This window comes from Opisthorchis viverrini (genome assembly GCF_000715545.1).
Source record: "Opisthorchis viverrini unplaced genomic scaffold opera_v5_231, whole genome shotgun sequence".
Taxonomy (NCBI): Eukaryota; Metazoa; Platyhelminthes; class Trematoda; order Opisthorchiida; family Opisthorchiidae; genus Opisthorchis; species Opisthorchis viverrini.
This window is the reverse complement of record NW_008751889.1, coordinates 741,990-758,887: the sequence shown is the minus strand read 5'-3', so window position 1 is coordinate 758,887 and position 16,898 is coordinate 741,990. Positions and strand designations below refer to the sequence as shown.

At 46.2% G+C, this 16,898-nt stretch overlaps 2 protein-coding genes across 2 annotated transcripts in view; one reads left to right on the top strand and one right to left on the bottom strand.

Moving 5' to 3' along the window:
* The window catches only part of T265_08727 (hypothetical protein), a gene marked incomplete at both ends in the record, with an annotated part of 11,195 nt that extends 2,199 nt beyond the window's left edge, over positions 1-8,996 (bottom strand). Inside the window, 4 exons of the mRNA XM_009174607.1 lie at positions 152-366; positions 6,344-6,520; positions 6,561-6,666; positions 8,924-8,996. Of these exons, the coding sequence (XP_009172871.1) occupies positions 152-366; positions 6,344-6,520; positions 6,561-6,666; positions 8,924-8,996 (571 nt within the window). The remainder of the gene's footprint in view (positions 1-151; positions 367-6,343; positions 6,521-6,560; positions 6,667-8,923) is intronic.
* The window catches only part of T265_08728 (hypothetical protein), a gene marked incomplete at both ends in the record, with an annotated part of 46,544 nt that overhangs the window by 2,550 nt on the left and 27,096 nt on the right, over positions 1-16,898 (top strand). Inside the window, 6 exons of the mRNA XM_009174608.1 lie at positions 2,043-2,461; positions 2,746-2,928; positions 5,556-5,730; positions 10,828-10,871; positions 11,819-12,223; positions 13,669-13,982. Of these exons, the coding sequence (XP_009172872.1) occupies positions 2,043-2,461; positions 2,746-2,928; positions 5,556-5,730; positions 10,828-10,871; positions 11,819-12,223; positions 13,669-13,982 (1,540 nt within the window). The remainder of the gene's footprint in view (positions 1-2,042; positions 2,462-2,745; positions 2,929-5,555; positions 5,731-10,827; positions 10,872-11,818; positions 12,224-13,668; positions 13,983-16,898) is intronic.

Genomic DNA, 16,898 nt, shown 5'->3' with positions numbered 1-16,898 from the left:
GACATACAAAAGATGCGTGTTTGACCATTACTGTGTCCGAAGCATTGGTGACGTCTGGTGTGAATATCGGATTAGCAATGCTGAGGTGCGACAGATGGTCTTAGGAAGAGAAAACTCCCGCTTCAGGGGCTGCGCTGGTTAGGTCACGTACTTCGCATACCAGGAGGTCGCCTGCCTCGCAGAGGTCTTTTCGTCCAGCCCTGTGCTGAGTAGAAGCGACCTAGGGGTGGGAAATTTATAACCTGGCAACGAAGTACATAAACACTAACCAGTAAACTTTGTCGAATCGTCTCCAAGTTTTGGCCGTACCGCCAGCCATCTCCCGGTTTCCGATGATTGAGAGTGTAGCAGCTGGAACCAATGTGTCTATGGTACAAAGTTTGTAGGTGATGAATTGATTGCCTTTCGCCCGCCTAAACCGTCATTTTGTTAGTCTCTGATGGAATCTGCTGAGTTGATGTTTAGTATCGCGTTTTTAACTGACCCTTCTTTTCCATCCGCCTAAATGACTTTACATTGTTCCCCACTGGAGCCAAATCCTGGTTTCGTTGTAAGTTGGCGGATGAGTGCAATCCGCACTTATGCCTGCTGTACGTACCGCAAAGGAATCAACTGCTTAAACCGATTTGGATGTTACCAATAGAATAACAGAGTGTGCAAACTGTTTTATTCTTTTCGCAAGTCATATTCCGTTCTATGGCGTCATCGTTTCGCTCCAGGTCGATTGCAGTGTAGTGTGAAGCAGTGGGCGAATCATCTTCCATCTTACTCCAGATAATGAGTGACGAACGATCTGATTACGAAAGATAACCAGTATGGAGTGGCAACCCTTGAAAATGATCGGTCGCTTCGGAGATGACCGTGCGCTTACGCTTGTGGATGAATAAGATATAATAACCGTTCAACTGTAGCACTTTGTACATGTTTTCCGTACAATTCGGAGAGAGCACAAGAACTGAGATACTTCTACGTTGTCAAAGCGTAGACAGGTGCGACTAAGAAGCCATAGTTACATTCCAACCAAGAATCTTCCGATNGTTGTCAAAGCGTAGACAGGTGCGACTAAGAAGCCAGAGTTACATTCTAACCAAGAATCTTCCGATCAGTAGTTTCTATCCATAATGACTGAACTAGTCGCACTTCGATTGTTCTTATATCTCCGTACCGTTCCTATACGTTACCCTAACCCCATCACTTGCCACCACGTGCTCAAAATCCTTGTCTCTCCTTAGTCAACCAAATCCGTTGCAGCCACGAGCATTGCATAGGTGTCATTCGAGGCAAGACGAGGGACAACGATGCTGTAGTTAGCCAATTGATCGTGTCTATTTGACACAAGAGTGAATACGAATGGTTCCGTTTTACCTGGTTGTTTTTCTCTATGGGTGTGCGACAGTTCAGCACCAATATTTCTTACTGATGTTTTGTAGTCGATGGTTGATGGCCTCATTGTCGAGACTGGTTTCAATAACTGAGAACAGGCCAATGTGCTCCCGACACAAGCTCTTTCCGAATGAAGATTTGCGACAAAGTCACTGGCACCGTAACCCCTCATTCCGTCCGAGCAGAAGATTGTACGTTAGATGGATATTGGATACGTACAGACGGCCTGGTGATCTCAATTCTACTATGAGAACACAGCCCCCCACACCTGTTGAGCTTTCTATATATGTGGAAACTTTATACAAACGGAGATGAGTATTGAGAAGTGTAATGGTGCGGAAAGTGACAACTTTCGATCAGAATTTTTACTTTCAAAACATTCATTGACTTGAACAAAACTCTCCATTTTCGGTATAGTAACTGGATGTTTTTAGCGATCATTTTCTTGTTAAAGTATTCTTCTAGAAGGGCGCCTGTTTCGTAGCTGAATGGTGCCCATTTAGCGGCGGTTGTGCAACACACAAGTTTTCTGGAATTCAAAATCGTTTCTTCCTAGAGTGTGGTTATTGAAATGCGAGGTGATCATAAAGGAATGACTGTATTTCCATACCCCTATCTCTGATACTGTATATCTGATCACAGTTCATTACATCTTACAGGTCCTACTGAAAAGTCGGTTGAGGCACCGTTGTTGTCCAGTTTCCGTCAACCTACTGGAGAACCAGCTCTGTTATCGATCGAAGAAGCAGAGGCAGAAAACCGTGAGATAGAAATCGATCAGGCAGAGCTCAAATTGCTCGAAGATGCCTTTGGCGACTTGGACGGTGGTGCAAGCGAGGCCGAGTGCACGGTGCCAACAAAAGCCTGTGCAACATCGACAATTGGAGATGCCCACGTGGAGGATGAAGAAGGGGACAACTTCGTTGAAGGAGGTTACAATAGCGGAACCACGGTTTCCTCTTTGACATCCAACAGTTTGGCCAGCAACAGCCAGCGCGGTGTGAAAGAATGTGCACCGTCCGAATTACAACCGAACAATGACGCTTGTACAGAACACAGCCTAGTCCGAACTCCTCCGGTTCGTTGTTTTATCGTTGTTGTGTGTTTTGGTAGAGTTTGACTGTTTGGTGTCGCCTGCTTCGTATACCAAGTGGTTATCAGAAAGTACTAGAAACTCGTTTTAAGTCCCTAGTTTACGCTTCTCGAAAGGTAAAAGTTTTGAAGTTTTGTTGCCCGACTTTAATGTACGAATCTCATCCTTACAGAGGCGTGTAGTATTTCAGTTTACGATGAAATGGGCAGGTTCTTTGACAGGATATTTTACCAACACATATTTTAGCAAAGTCTTCCATTCTATTACAGCCAGCAGACTTGAAAACCGGCCAGATTGATCCCGAACGTGTGGACGTGAGTTCACCACAGAGACCACCACCGAACCAGACTCCCGTCGCCACTTCACCCATTCGTCCCCGAAAGCGGTTTTCTAATTTGCCTTGCCTCTCAGGATTGTCTTCTACGTTGGACACAGATTTGAGCACAACGCACGTAAGTCCTCCGTGGAGGAGTTGCATAGGATGCTTGCACATGTGCGTCTCGGTTAGACTTCTGCTTTCCGTCTTCTACGTTGGACACAGATTTGAGCACGACGCACGTAAGTCCTCCGTGGATGAGTTGATGATAGGATGCTTGCACATGCGCGTCTCGGTTAGACTTCTGGTTTCTTTAGTTGGAGCAGTTGGTTGCAGTGTGATTCGTGGTAAGATACAGTCTGGATTTCCACCTTTATGGTAATGACAGTTAGGCGAATTTGTCCTCCCGTAACCTCAATAATGATCAACTGCACTGTTTTTTCCCGAAACGAAAAGGGTACAAATTCTTGGTCTTTAAAAAAAAACAATCACCAAGTAAGAACACCTCGCACAGGTCCCATTCTCTAGCATAACCGTTTTTAACCATCAACGGTCGCTTTATAGGGCTTCACTACAGTACGAAAAATGAGCGTTTGACTGTATAATTTACTTGAGAGTTTTTCTAGATGCACTTATTTGTCTTTAGTGTCTACCCTTCATGTGACGTAGCCTAGTGGGACCGTCAAAATCGGCCGTGCTATCCAACTCTAAAACATGTTTGACATTGTTCTGGCGGAGTACTCTATTTACCCCATTGAACTGGCTCCTTTGTTTACTCGCTCACCTCAAGGTTTACAGATAGTTGCAGTTTCACGCCCAATTAATGGTCAAGTTCGGCCAGAATCGGAAAAATCAACTTCAGTATGCTGTTTTGAACCACTCTGTGTGGGGGATGACACATGGAGCCTACCGGATGGTACCACTCCAGCGGAAGTATGCCGACGGCGATATCCGCCAATGCTTGTTAGCTGCGAGGAATATTTTCCTCTGAACTGAGTCGTGATACTGATGTGATTATATCGCGCGAACTTAGGCTGCATTCTGCTTGTGACTGGTCACTTGAAGGGCTGGTGGATTTCCACTGAATGCATCCATTGCACACTCTGATCGTTCCGGCGTAACGCCCTTTTGGTACACACCCACCATGTCGTTAGAAGGAGGCACGGGGGTTGAAATATTACCTGCTTGCCTAGACAGGACCAGCAGAGGCCACGTTCGAACCACGGACTTTCTGGTCAGTATGTTTGCGCCGCAGTTGCTGAGCCATCTTGAGCCCAACTGCCCAACACGGAGAAGTACAGATATATGTGATGTGCAACGGATATCGGAATCCAGATGCGCGCTCAAAATGCATACGCACCTAGTGAGCCAAACCAGCCTATTCCAAGGTGTTTTTTTATCGCTCAACTTGAGACACATTGATTTAGCTCACCGCGCGCGCATACATATGGTGTTGTTCTTTTTAACACGCAGACGGGTCCCGATATCCCCTACACATAACCTATGTCTGTACTCCTCCGTGTCCTTCAGACATGGTACTCACTGAGTTCGTTCGCCGGAATTCGCCCTTTCAAAGTTGATCGACTGAGGAGACGAATGAATAAGGCGCATACGCGGCTGACCGGTCGCCCCGCTTATTGTCTTAGTGAAGCATCTTTCCTTACTTGATAAATAGCAGGAAGAGTAGCCAATATACTCTTCATTGTTGCACTGCCGCTTCGAATAATAGGCGGATTTTCAGGTTACTTGATCCGATTACTGTTTACACCTGTACATTCGCTCACATCATGATCACGCACCTACACACATCAAGCCCCGAAGTCACCGTAACGATTCAGTGCGAACGCAATTGCCGGAGAGTGTCTTCAGCGACCAGTTGATACTAACTACAGAAATTGGCCATGCAACAAACCCTGTTGTGAGGATGCACACTCGAATTAGCGCTTACTGATCGAGCCCATCTCATTGAGGTAGAATATTCACACCTGATTGATCTTGAGGTTGCTTGTAATCCGTTATAAATTTCTTTGTGGTGTGAATGAGCTTTTATCACGTTTCTCATAGCAAGATCTCTCTTCTTTTGAGCTTCCCCTTAGACAGGACTACCCTGGTCGTCACTAGATAACAGTTTACACGGGATGATGTGATATGCTTGAGTTTGAGATAGGTTTGCAGCTAAGGCTCCTGACCGTGTTTCGAAATCATTACCAGTATTTCGGTTGCTTCTGTTGGTCTGAGCAGCTTGGCAGTATATCATCTCCCACGCGTCCTTCGTGTTGCACGATCTTTGTTCGTCGGAGGGTACTAAACGATCGAAGGGTAAGTGACCCTACGTCCTAAGTACCAATCGAGCCTACTGCTGGTCAGGCACTTGTGGTCGAATGGTACGCTGTTCACCAACCAGTCGGAGGGGTTCGTGTAGTCGGATTCCCCCACAACTTTTTTGGTGTGCACTACTGATTATTCTCAACGAAAGTGAAGCAACCACACGGATTTTCAGCATAAATTGCCTTCATTTGCTGGATGAAATCCACTCATGTAATCCGACCCTGAACACTCGAGGACTAAAAACTGCGTAGTAATGTTTACTAATAAGAACAAGTTTGTTATGACTGCATGTTTAACTCTTACCGTGAACTGTTGTCTTCACTATCATTCGGTAACTCAGGTGCAAAATACCTTGCTGTAGACGAGAGTGGAGATATCCTTTTTTACGACAGTTGTCTTACAGGGCTTTCGCGTTTCGTCTATTTTTCTGGTCAGCTTGCATCCAAGCTACTGCATTCTGGCAGATCTCCTGTCCAGATCTGGAACCGGACCGATGAGGTACCCATAACTGATGGTGCAGCACTTCTGTCCAACACGGCGAAAACGTTTGATACTGGTTTCAACGGGCCCCATAATGGACAATCCTCCAATGAATGTGGTGAAAACCAGAGTAGGTATATTTCGGCTACACTTGTCGCATTTTCTGTATAGAGTACCCGTTTTATATAGCAGAAAAGTTGTTTTCGCGTGCAAGCGAAAAACTCGTTCGTCGAAACAGAAGCTATATATTTTGGTGAGAAATTCAAATGAATATGTTATTTATATTCTTCAGCTGAATGTGTTGCACAGAGGCCGCCTCAGGTTTCACTTGAGATATCGAGTAATATCTATCTGACGTAACACACTACTTGCGACATTGCTGAAAATCCTTCGACAACCCGCTACTTCTTTTGCCCTTCCCAAGGTTCATCAGTTGGGCGTAGTCTCCGAGTTTCCATCAACCTTATGTTCCCAATGAATACCGATTTCTACGCGTGTGTTATGTCGATATCTCGAACGTTGTGTGAGCTGAAAGATGAGGCGGCTTGTACGCAGTACATTCTGCCGAAGAATATCAGAAACGCAGACATCAGCCTGTTTGGCAAATGAGTGTAGTTCGGCAACCATGTACATTTCGGTGTTCAAGTAGAGCATAAGGCTTATGAAACCTCGGGGACTACGCCTACCTTATGGGCGAAACAGTTAGTGGACTGTGAAATAGTTTCCAGTCACCTTATAAGTACTGTGTTGTGTCAACTAAAGGCTGTGCGTTAATGCTTAGCTTGCGCGTGATATTCTTGTGCACAACTCCGAATACGCCAGACAGACGCCTGTTTATTGGTCGGAGCACCTTTCGGTGCCTAGCTGCCGTGTCAACTGAAGGAGGAACGAGGACTGGGATACTACCAGAGTGCCGAAGCCTAGACAGGAACAATCAAGATACTGAGGTTTGTTTCGAACCACGGACCTCGCAGTCCGTATGCAGGCGCCTTAACCACTGAGCTATCTCGGGTCTCTAAGTTAGCAACACTATTACGAGGCCATTTTTCCCGGAAGAATTTGAGTTCTATGAGACATTGTAAAGTGATGTTGTACCGTCATATTTCATACAAATTCCTTTGGACTCCGCAGTATGAAAATCCTCTTCACTACTGTCCATCTGTGGAACTATTGCGAACGCATAGTCTGGCCTGTAAGCCCTCCAATTCTGGTGTTGCTGGAATTTTTCTTAGGTCACACAAAAGCTCAGGTTTATCACGTGCGGATAGGGAACATTCCCTTGCTGGTGATATGGACATCGATGATCCACAGTCCTAATGCAGAAAGGTGCCGATACTTTTGTTCGAGGGTCAGTGTTATACGAATACCAATATGGTAGTCATTCCCAACATTCTAAGTTCCTACTTCGCTTTTACTGACTTTTCCCTTGTGTAATCGATTTCCTCAATTTGTGTTCATCTGTTCAATTACTCATGATGTGACAGGAATTGTAAGAGACGTCGTCGGGAACACACCTCAACCGGAAGATGAGTTCGAAAGATTCTGGGACTTGTTTTTGTATGGCACCCAGTAATGTTCGCCTTAGACTTAGATGTTGGGTGGCTGGTAGACGGACCTGCTAGTTGGAAGCACCTTAAATCACAAGAAGCGATTTCTTGGTAGAGAAGTATATCGGTCCGCAACCATCACAGTCGGTTTATGTAACTGTTCAGTGAATTGAGCAATAAGCTCTCTAATGGTTTCGTTGACAAACGGGCATTCTTCACTCTGGCTTGACCAATCGTTGGTGTTTTAGTGAACATCCGTAGGGCCCCCCTTGAACTTGGAAGCCTAGGGTCTCCACAATTTCTCATATCCGGACATCGTGTTTTTCAAAAACAGTATCGGTCGTTCAGCCGTGGCGCTATTTCGGTTCATAGCTGCCATGCAACTCGAACAAACCAGAAGAACCGGAGGATTGTCTATTCATAAACAGAAGTAATGGAAAAGTCAGGATCGGTTTGGTCCATCCGTCCAATAGTTTCACACTGAACTGTTTCCTGCTGATACTGGTGTTTGTCGTAGGGTATTTCAATAGAATTGTCAAGATGACACGATAGATACCCTAAAGCATCTTTTTACAGATGACTAGACGCGAAGAAGGGAGTGCTCAAGTTGTGGTCTGTTAGCCTACCACGTAGTCATATTCACTTTCATCTTTAAAATGATTGTCAGTTTGTCTTAATGTTTCTATGAAGACATCCTGCAGAAAAATACTGGGACGACTTGTCCTACAGGACCGCTTTGCGAACGGAGTTTTTCGACCGAACTTATTGGTATTGGAGTAAACTATAATAAGCAGACTTCTCTGATAGACAGCAGGCAAATGTGTGCCAGTGACAAAGACGCTCTTTCCACACTGACTTTTTGGGCAGAGACCAGTTGAAGTTCTTCAGGAGAAAAAGTAGGACGTATTGCACAGTCAAATGTGGACGCTAAGAATCGTCGCCCAGCTGCTGTATGGGTGCAGCTTCAACAAGGAACAACGGTCCCGTTCGATTGCATTTCACTCAGCGTGTTTGAAACAAGCAACTAGGACAGGCTCCACTAGTCCGTCTCCTGGCCGTATGCTGAAGCCCCCATGACACTGCGGTATTTCACAGTAACCTCCTACCACCGAAAAGACTTCGCAAAACTAGTTGTTCTCTCGTCCGAAAACTGCATATGTAGTTTAAAAAACCACCCTTATTTCTGTGAAGCACATGATGACATTTTTGAATGCTAAGTGAAAGCTTTGCCTGGTCTCCATTTCCGGAACACTAATTCAATAAATTGTACAGATTTCGTCCTATAAGTGAAGCCAATTTATGCTTCTCGGCTTTTCAGCATAGACTGGCTTCACTTTCAGGACGAAATCTGCACACACAAACTCCCCCCCCTACTGCCAACAACGAATGTCCAATCCAAAGACCGTCGGGCCCGTCCTTTAGACATCTACCTGAAACCATCAGTTCAGTCGCCGCTTCGGCCTTAATAAACGGTGACTGGGGTTTTCGTTCTATTCGCGACCCATTTAATAGTACAGGGTCCCAGGACTTAGTTCGGAGTCTGACGATACGTCATTCAACATGCCTGTGGAATTCATGTTCAATAAAGTGAGTATAGCCACACGTCAGTATTGCCGCTCTTCAAGGGTTAGGTTACCCTTAGGTTGATCACTGGAAGTGTTGCCGTTGCCAGCGCGAACCCAGTTACCTCCCATCACTTTGTAAATTCAGGTTCAGATTTTTGGGCTGTTTACAAATATTGCCCGTGGTCGTCAAAGCGTAGAGTGTGTTATTCACTCAACCATTCACCCAACAGTTCATCACACAGAACGCCGAAGCTTTCCAGTTTAATCCCCACCGAAATCTCCATTCCCACCCTAGAACTCGTGCTCCATAGTAAAAAAGCGTTCAGCCGTAGCACTTCCGGTGCCTAGCTGCCATGCCACCTGAAGGAAGCACGAGGGCTGGGATACTGCCAGGTTGCCCAGGCCTAGACAGGGGAAATCGAGAGGCGGAGGTTGGATTCGAACCACGGACCTTCCGGTCAGTAAATTCGCGCTCTTACCACTTGGGCCATCTCGCTCCATAGTATTGAGTAGATGATCTTCAAGTGAATTCTGAAATGCCACCAAGCTTTACACCAACATATTCATACTGGGCATTGGTCTGACCGTCTTCCGGCGTGTTACCCAGGCGCTTGGTCATTTTGTATAAGTCAGACCGTATGACACACTCAGGCATAAGGCTTTACTAATATACCCGATTGGTGCACGGCAATCATGCGTGAGCCCAACAGCCTCCCTTAAATTACTGACTGTGTGTGTGTGGTTGCGTGCTGTTGAGGCACCCTTCACTATTGGCGATTATCCATGATCGTCAGTTGAAAAGTCACAAAATCTGACGAACATGGGGATTGGTGTGGATTGAAATCTCGCCCGCCACCCAACCCTGCACTCAATAAACTTTTGTTCTCGGTCTTTTGGGGATTTTATACCTTGGATGTGGAAACAACATTTTTCTGGTTCAGCTGGATAGATTTCAGTCCAATACTATTATCTTAATTAATGATTTTTATAGTAATTTTTCATGACAATGGTTTTTGTGATGTAGCTTCCACTAGAGTGCCATTTTCCATTAGTTTTCTGCTCATACTATTGGTTGTTCGCACATTTTCATGCTCGGCTGGACTGCTCTGAACGTCGGACTCAAGGGACTGTTTCAGAATAAAACAAACGACCTTTGCCGACTGAGCGATTCAAACCGTTGTACTCATACTTGTTGAACCGTCCGGTTAATTAGTTCCCAGAAGTTCCAAAAAAATCTTTCAGCCGTAACACCCTTCCGGTGCCTAGCTGCCATGCCAGTCGCAGGAAGCACGAGGGCTGGGATACTGTCAGGTTGCCCAAGCATAGACAGGGGAAGTCAAGAGGCAGAGGTCGGGTTCGAACCACGGCCCTTCCGGTCAGTAATTCGCGCTCCAACCACTTTGTCCATCTCGCCCCCAAGCACAGGCATGTGTTCTTGTAGACCGATATTTCCACAGAAAAAGCATGTTATGAGAGGGAACAAAAAATGATAAGAACTGTCATTTCATAGGCAAATCAGAAGATTGATTTTTCTAACAGCCTTCCGGACCGATCAAGTGGCGATAAAGGCGATCAAAAAAATAGCGGTAGCAGCCTTCCGGTGCCTAGCTACCCGATGGTTGCATGAGGGCTGGGATACTGCCAGGTTGCCCAGGGGTTGCCTAGACAGGGGAAGTCGAGAGGCGGAGGTCGGATTCGAACCACGGACCTTCCGGTCAGTAATTCGCGCTCCAACCACTTCGGCCATCTCGCCCAGTTCGGCACTGGCGATACCTGCGTATTAACTGTTGGTCTGCGTTTTCTTCGATATATACGCATTCTGACTAGCTAATCCACCCGCGAGTGTGAAATTACCGAAGTACTTCAGTGCAGGGTGATGTATGGAGTGTTGTTCGCTAGCGCAAGGTTTTCCTGTTTTTCCTCCCTCAGCCATCGACCTTTGACTGTTACACATGTATTGCACACAATTTATATTTATTGGTTTTCACTCCACAGACATAGGAAACCTTGTGAGTTTCACTCAGGTTAGAACAGAATAACATAGCCGTCGCACTTGATTTTCTCATCGGGAACTGCCACTTTAGTACTTTCGTTTCATTCTCTTCCTTTATCCAGCCGACTCGTCGATCCGGACATCAAATGATGCCAAACAGACTATAGTGAGTTGATGATATTTGTCGTTCTTTTAAACTTCCCACCGTTGATTTTTTGGCGGGGTATAGCCCAGGAGTATTTTCTATTCAATCGTTGGATGGGGACCGTCACCATTAGGGACATACTACTTTTTTTGATTAGAACAAGGTGTGAGCGTTGTGGTTGACGTGCCTGCTGTTTGAACATATGCTGAGGGTATTTGAGTAAATAGTAACTGATTAATAAGTTCCGTTATTTCTGTTAGAGGTTGTATAATAATTCCTTTCCCACCACGACGAACAGGCTGCGCTATTCTGAGAATTGTCTCCTGCGGGCACCCGCTCTCTTATGATGTGAAAGATTTCGGAACCAGACCTTTGTGCTCCCTTGGAAGTATGCTCTCCTTTGAGACCCTCTACAGACCTTGTCGACGAGCTTTATATTCGCTCAGATGTTTGTGTCATCTGTTGTCCGTTAGCTAGTGTTCTTCAGGTGCTTTCCTCGATTATGAAGACTTGTACGGGATACCTCGAAATGTTATATAAGGTTAATGGTCCAACCAATACTCTCCTTTTATTGTGTACCATTTACAAGCAGTTTAAAGTATATGGCCCAATTTTCCACTGACTTCGATACTGAATACAATTCATGCTATTCGACCTTGCATCGCGTGGCTGGGCGATTATTGGAAGTTGTCTATGGTCTTTCAGAGTGTGATATGCATGGATTTATTTCCCGCGTCTGCTTTCACCAAAAATAAAATGTGCAAAATCGAGTCGAGCAAGGCATTTCGGAATGTTGGTTGGGTCATACTCTGCCTTTCTGGACTTAATTTTCGTGGACTTAAACGGTTGCACCCTATCACAGCTCCATTTTACTAGAATCATCAGTTGTGTTTTTGTATCGTTTGTTACCATTACTTTGAAGGATGCTGCTGATGCTTTTACCCGAAACACCGTTTCCCTTCACTTAGGGTGTCAAGATGTCCGGCACAATATCATCTATTAGTTCACGGCTGCCCAATAATTCGAGATCAGAGGATGAGCAAATAAATCCAGAAGCTAAAAAAGGCATTGACAAACCTGTAGATCCTCGTGACCGACTGGATCAAACGTCAGTACTCGTCAGTCGCCTCCACCTGTCCGATGTGGATGGTCTTTTGGATATCGTCCACAAATCGAACGGCCCAACAGAACCAAGCGACGATAAGGAGAACCGTCCTTTGGACGGCTCTAACCGCATTGGTCGAAGACTAACCACTCTACAACGTATTTTGCGCCCCAATCCAGTTTTTAGCCCCACCACCATGGCGAGGCCGTCAGACGTTAAACAGACCGCACCGGCAGCAACCTCAAATTATCATCCATCTCGTCAAGAGGTATGTTTATCATTCCACCATTTTACCCAAGCATGTGTGCTCCAGAACGGGACACCAGAAGCGATATACTCTCTCAATCAGTACTAGCACGGCACATAATTTGTGCCACAGTGGTCCTTCTGTCAGGACCTTGCGAAAGCTGTCGTGAAATTGCGGCTTTTAGTAGTGAGCGTTTGTCAACATAGTTACCGTTCAGTTGCAACGGAGGCAATAACCTGGTCGTCAGTTTGTCGCTCTTTGCTCCGAGAAACTTTTTCACACTCTGTTAACAGTGCTGTTGTTTGGTTTCTTGCCCAGTCTACCTAATGCGACCCAACACGGGTATGGTATTTCATCCCGTCCGATTTTTTGTCGTACTTATCCGTGAAGCGATGTCTAGTAATATTGAATTTGTGATGCCACAAATCGGAGGCGAACAGTTGCGGTCTCGGTGTTCTCCGATTGAACTAATTGGTTTCCGGAAAATTCCAGTCACTCTCAACGGTTGTCAACTTTTTCTGTGGATACGCTAAGGTTTCTTCGCATCAGTCCGTTGGTCTGATGAGTGTATGGTTTTGAAAAAGGGTTTGCGGAGCCAAGAAGCAAGTTGCGTAAATTCACGTAAAACTACCAAAGAAGGGGTCTTGGTTGAACTCGAGTAAAGCGCGGTCATTCGCTTGATGCGTCGATGCCAGATGGCGTCAGGAGGATACTTTTTTGCATAAAGTTTTCGGTGCTGCAGCATCGTTAGGGATCTTACCCGCAAAACCTAGGGCAACCAACAGAGCGTCCATATGCTGTTTCTTCGACGGGCTTCACTGATGAGGGAGGGAGAACCGCATAAACTCCGGTTATACAGCCACGAAGCTTCCACAACATTCAGTTCGATAGTGACCAGTTTCCTTTCATGCTTGAGCCGCCGACAACAATGGTTAGGACTGAAAACTGGTCTTCATTTTGGCGACGCAAATAGTCATGTGTTGTTCTTGACTCGCCTTACTTGGTATTCTAATGGTGCGCGCTCATTGCATGGCACACGCATATACAACATTCAACTTTAAGTACCATCTTAAGTAGCTACCATAGTAAGTTGGTGTTAACATCGTTCGTTGATTTTGACAACTTTGTGGCATCATCAGTGCGTAGTTGGCCAGCGATTTGCGTTTGTTTCGGTATGTAGGGTGACGCACCGTCATCCCGGTTGGTGACAATGCGTTCGCAACAAGACTGCCAAGGTTAGAGAACAATTCAGCCACCGGTTACCGTATCTGAGCTACCGACCAAGATAAGTCATCAGCCTTCCCTCGAGAAGTTTCAGGAGAATCGTCGGGTTGGATTATTGGAGAGCGATATTTCTGGATGAGGATTTTATACTACGCTGAGTGTGAACCCCGGGCGCTTACTTCCGAGTTCACGATAATCGAATTGATCGACCCCTTGGTTTCTATGTCCTTTTATTTTCACAGCCTGCTAATACCGAGGCCTATAAACCCCACCCTCCTTCGACCGCCGATCTCTTGGCAACATCCCCTTCATTGATGAGCAATAAACAATATGGTGCGGTAACCAGGACCGACACGCCAACTGCAACACGTGCGTTGAGTGAACTACAATCTGGTCAGCTCTCTACTGGCCGAACAACGACGGACGTTGTATCTAAGGCCGATTCGCCAAAGACAACGGATTTTTCATCGCAGAGGAAACACAGTGGGACACAACCGGTACTATTGTCCAACCTGAACTGCCTTGTATTTTGTGGAGCTGTTTGTGGCCAGATCCAGTAAGTCTGCCGTTTTCGTCACATGTACTTTCAAAAAAGCACCGAATTTGGATGAGGTTCTACTCAACACCATCAGTGAGCGTCAAAGCTCTTCCATTCTGAGGACGCAAGCCTTAGCCCGGTTTGAGCGATTCATTTTCAATGAGTTGTCTTCGGACTTTCTCGCTCCTTCACACAGAGGAAGTCTAGTTCTTGAGGTACAAGGTACAAAAATACCTAAATGTATAAGTGTTCGTTTAAGTCAGACCGGCGTACAAATTGGCAGTTTATGCTGAGAAATTTACTGTCTCGATTAGGGAGTCAAGCCTCGTAATAGAACTGCTAGCGCTGGTCCTGATTCATTCATCACTTTTCTCAATGAAACTTCCGCTGGAGGGCACGTTACTCTATCCTTTTTCAGTGCTCAGTCATTTCACCTCTGTGGTCGAAAACATGTGACACGAAATCGTGTCGCAGGATTCTCCAGTGAAGCGTCTGGCTATTCACTGAATCAGATCCGCCCTTGAAAGGTCGTTTGATAATCGACTGAAGGACAACTTATTGTCCAGACCGAACATACTACTGACAGCGTTGCTGAAAACTGATCGACACCTCTCTCTGTAGAACACCTTGGCTTTGATTGTGTGATGTGTTGTGATGTTTCCAGGTACAAAACATCCCCGATGTAGCGTATGACGTGGCGAGTGAGTCATTTCAGTCCCATTTCGGGCGTTACTGTGACCGATGAAGCGATCTGGTTTGACAGGCTTTAATAATATTCTGATGGCGGATCCTCCGTGTAGTTCGCACGCACTGGTTGGCGCGGATCGGAACCTAGAAAAATTGGGACATCAAAAATCCTGACGAAGTCGGCTGCTTATGCCGCTGCACAGCCTTGGATGTTGTACCTCCGGGACCGTGTTGAACCTTATACCTAATATGGGTAATCGTTTCCATACAGTACATCCGTTCTAGCTGAAACGATAACTCCCGGCTTCGTGGATTTCAGGTAAAGTTTATCAAGATACGGTTCATAAGTGAATGCGAATCTGTATACTTACGATGAGGCTTCTGTGACTGGCCCGGTAGCTCAGTTGGTTAGAGCGTCGTGCTAATAACGCGAATGTCGTGGGTTCGATCCCCATCCGGGCCAACTTACTTTTTGACGTTGCTGCCAGATCTAGCATGATCTAACATGATGATCCGCATTATAGTCAATACGGTTTTCCCCGCCTAGAACTTTTACCTAATGGTGTTCGGGCTTCAGTGCTGCAATGCTGCTGCGGGCGACACTGGTTGTAACTCAGATACCCCAGGAAAGCTAACGATCTGCAGCCCGACGGAGAACAGCGAGTCCCCGCACTACGAGTAGTCGTATTACGAGATGGTCTGGAGGTGCGGTCTGTCCTCTGCGATGGGAGTGTGAAGGCAGTAGGGCGTTTCCCTCAGGCGACCAGCATCTCCATATTTATAAAAGAAGCGATGCTGTCATCTCTCGAGGAAGGATGGTTTAGAAAAGTCAGCCCCACAAAACCGCACACTCCGATGGGCTACCGGTTGACCATGACTGTCGGTGTATTATTGAATACGGTCGAAGTACTTTTAAAATCAAAGAGTTTGGTGATGCTCAAAATGCGCCTGCTGTGTCCTCGGGCCAGGCCAGCCACCTGCAGCCAAGTGGGTAAGATCATTGAGTAATTAGCTCCAGGAAGGGTCGGTTTGAAGTTTTAGTTTCGCGCACACATGGCGAGATGGTTCAAGTGGTTAGAGAGCGAATTTACTGACCGGAAAGTCCGTGGTTCGAGTCCGACCTCCGCCACTCGACTTCCCCTGTCTAGGCTTGGGCAACCTGGCAGTATCCCAGCCCTCGTGCTTCCTTCGGGTGGCATGGCAGTTAGGCACTGGAGGGTGCTACAGCCGAACGCTTTTTTTAAAATTTTTCTAGGGTCTTTCAAGAGAACCCTAACAACCGCTGCTTCCCGATTCAAACTTTTGAGTCAGAGACTAGGGGCAGGGTCCCCGATCCCACTGCCTTGTGGATCAGCCTTTTGATTCAAAGCCTCAAAATGGAATACCTCAGCCAAACCCGTTTCTTCTACGTGGGCAACCGCGGAGCATCATTCAGCCTTAACCACTTCGGTCAACTGCCCTTCCCCACATTCCTTCCATAACCATCGAATGCGATCAACCCATTTGCCAATCCCCTAGCCATTGTCCGGTGTCTAAACCATCGCCCGAAAAATAATCTAAAACAACCACTCACTAGCCTCAAAAGATTTGATCCATGTTGCATCCTTCAATGTCTGTACTCTCTGTCTAATTGGGCAACTGACATCCCTTGCTGAAACCTTGCTCTCCTTATCTGTCGGAGTGTGTTTTGTCCCACTTCGGTCGTGCATCTCAAGCCGTTTCGGACGAGCTCAGCTATTCCACATTTCACTCTGGGTATCAGGTGATCCTGACGCAGTGGTTCGTGGTATCTACGGTGTGGGATTTGCGCTTAGCCCCAAAGCTGAAAGCGCCTTACTGGACTCGATCCAAGTAAACAGTCGTCCTTGCGCTGTGTGGTTGTCTAGCTCAATTAAGATCAATGTAAGTCGATGCAGTAAACGGTGTTTATCTGTCGTATCAGCGTACCATCTGATAAACTGTAATTCTGTCACTGAGGACGGTTTTTATCGAGATCTGTCACGACTGCTTCGGTTAGCAAGAAAGTCCATACTCGACCTATGGAAAATTGGGAGCGCTGTCATAAAGAGACTGACTAGACCGTTCAGGGGTTGCTATCGACCTAAGTCACCCGGCGAAAGTGTCCCTAATTGACTGGATACCTGTTGATAGTTGCCTCTGTGCGGTTCGTCTGGCAACGTCTGTGAAGGAGTCTCACAAGCGACAAGTTGATAGATGTCTGTTTATCGTGTCTGCCTACGCCCCAAC